The sequence below is a fragment of the Heptranchias perlo genome, unplaced genomic scaffold (genome assembly GCF_035084215.1).
Source record: "Heptranchias perlo isolate sHepPer1 unplaced genomic scaffold, sHepPer1.hap1 HAP1_SCAFFOLD_55, whole genome shotgun sequence".
In the NCBI taxonomy this organism is placed as follows: Eukaryota; Metazoa; Chordata; class Chondrichthyes; order Hexanchiformes; family Hexanchidae; genus Heptranchias; species Heptranchias perlo.
In genome coordinates, this window is record NW_027139570.1 from 6125001 (window position 1) to 6128127 (window position 3127).

The window sequence follows — 3127 nt, forward strand, 5'->3', positions numbered from 1 at the left end:
ATGGTGACAATGATGATGATGATGGTGATGATGGTGATGTTGATGATGATGATGGTGATGATGATGATGACGATGATGATGATGACGATGATGATGATGATGGTGATGGTGATATTGATAATGATGTTGATGATGATGGTCATGGTCATGATGATACTGATGATGGTGATGGTGATGATGATTGTGATGATTATGATGACAATGATGATGATGATGGCGATGATGGTGATGGTGAAGATGATGGTTGTGGTGATGATGATGATGATGATGATGGTGATGATGATGGTGATGGTGATGATTATCATGTTGATGATGATGATGATGGTGTTCATGTTGATGATGGCAATGTTGATGATGATGGTAATGGTGATGATGATGATTTTGATAGTGATGATGATGATGGCGATGATGATGATGTTGATGAGGATGATGCTGATGATGATGGTGATGATGATGATACTAATTGTGACGATGATGGTGATGATGATGATGACGATGATGGTGATGACGATGATGATGATGGTTATGATGATGATGATAAAGATAATGATGATGATGGTGCTGATGATGGTGATGATGATGATGACAATGATGATGATGATGGTGATGATGGTTATGATGATTGTGATTATGATGATTACGATGATGCTAATGACGATCATGATGATGATGATGATAATGATGATCGTGATTGTGATGATGATGGTTATGGTGATGATGATGGAGATGATGGCAATGAGTATGATAATGGTATTGGTGATGATGATGATGGTTATGGTGATGGTGATGTTGATGGTGTTGATGATGATGATAATAATGATGATTGTGTTGATGATGTTGCTAATAATCATGACGATGATGTTGATGATTATGATGATAATGGTGATGAAGATGATGGTTATGGTGCTGATGATGATGCTAATGGTTATGGTGATGGTGATGATGATGGTGATGATGATGTTGATGGCGATGATGATGGCGATGGTGATGATGATGATGGTGATGATGATGATGATGTTGATGATGATGATGATGATGATGATGATGATGGTGATGATGGTGATGATGGTAATGGTGATGATGTTGATTGTTAAGGTGATGGTGATGATGATGGTGATGATGATGGTGATGGCGATGGTGATGGTTATGATGGTGATGCTGATGATCGTGATGATGGTGAAGGTGGTTATGATGATGGTGGTGTTGATGGTATTGATGATGATGATGATGATAATGATGATTGTGGTGATGATGTTGATAATAATGATGATGATGATGTTGATGATGATGATGAAGATAATGGTGATGAAGATGATTTTTATGGTGATGGTGATGATGATGGTGATGATGCTGATGTTGATGATGATGATGATTGTGATGATGATGATGATGATATTGGTGATGATGAACATGGTGATGATGATGGTGCTGATTATGGTGATGATAATGGTGGTGATGATGGTGTTGATGATGATGATGACAATGATGATGGTGGTGATGAATGTTGATGGTGATGCTGTTGATGATGATGATGGTGATGATGATGATGTTGATGGTGATGATCATGATGGTGATGATGATGATGGTGGTGATGATGATGATGATGATGATGGTGATGGTGATGATGGTGACGATAATGATGATGATGATAATGATGGTGATGTTGATGATGGTGCTGATGATGATGATGATGGTGATGATGATGGTGATTATGATGGTGATGACGATGATGATAATGATGATGATTGTGATGATGATGATGATGATGATGATGATGGTTGTGATGGTGATGGTGACGACGGTGATGATGATGGTGATGATGGTATTGATGCTGCTGCTGATGATGGTGATGATGATAATGATGATGATGGTGATGTTGATGATGATTGTGATGGTGAGGATGATCATGATGATGGTGATGATGATGATCGTGATGATGATGTTGATGTTGGTGATGGTGATGATGATGTTGATCATGGTGATCATAATGATGATGGTGATGGTGATGTTCATGATGTTTATGAAGATGAGGATGGTTTTGATGATGATGGTGATGAAGATGGTGATGATGATGATGGTGCTGATGATGATGTTGGTGATAATGATGGTGATGATGATGTTGATGATGTTTGCTATGATGTTGATGAAGCTGATGGTGATGATAGTTAATATAATGATGATGATACAGATGATGATTAAGTTTGTAATAACAATGCTGAATGTGAGGATGATGGTGATGATAATGATGATGAAGATGATGGTGACGATCGTTAATATGATGATTAAGTTGGTAATGATGATGGTAATGATAGTCATGACGATGATAACAATGAGGATGATTTTGAACATAGTGATAACTTGTATGCATTGTTGCCAGCTGTATGATTATGAATTTAATGTCCCACTCCAATGATATGAGCATCTGACCTATGCTGGCACTCCAGAGCAGGACTGACGGAATTCTGCAGTGTTGCAATTGCAATCATTCTGATCAGATATCTGTCTGCCGTCTCAAATGCGGTACAAGAGGCAATGGAACTATTTGCAGATTAGTTGGGGAGTAGCCCCGGTGAGCCCAGCAATATTGGTCACTCAATCAGCGTCACCTTAAACAGACCATCTGTTCATTCACATAGAATTTCCAGCACTGAAACAGGCCAACTGGAGCATGCCAGCGTTTATGCTCCACACGAGCCTCCTCTCACCCTACTTCATCTCAGTCTATCAGCAAATCCTTCTTTTCCTTCCTCCCTGGCGTACGATTGTAGCTTCTCCTTAAATGCGTCCATGTTATTCGCCTCAACCACTCCTTCTGGTAGAGAGTTCCACATTCTAGCCGCTCTCTGGATAAAGATGTTTCTTCTGAATACGCTACTGGATTTATTGGACCCAAGTTTCCCTCATCGCTCTTTGCTTTGTGCAAATTGACTGCCACGATTCATACTTAACAACAGTGACTACATTTATAAAGTACTCCATTGGCTGTAAAGTGCATTGGGACGTCCTGAGGTCGTGAAAGGCGACATATGAATGCATGAAGTTCTTTATTATGACAGCCTTCCACGAACCTATGGGTCCCTCCATTTTTTTACAGCCCCAAATAATAGTTCCCCGTGTAATTGTTAAT

General features: G+C 39.4%; 1 protein-coding gene across 1 annotated transcript in view; it reads left to right on the forward strand.

Moving 5' to 3' along the window:
- Nucleotides 1-1508, forward strand: part of LOC137315447 (dentin sialophosphoprotein-like) — a 7149-nt gene extending 5641 nt beyond the window's left edge. The window contains exons 10-11 of the mRNA XM_067980124.1: nucleotides 238-999; nucleotides 1096-1508. Coding sequence (XP_067836225.1) covers nucleotides 238-999; nucleotides 1096-1508 — 1175 coding nt within the window. The remainder of the gene's footprint in view (nucleotides 1-237; nucleotides 1000-1095) is intronic.
- The last annotated feature ends 1619 nt before the right edge of the window (nucleotides 1509-3127 follow it).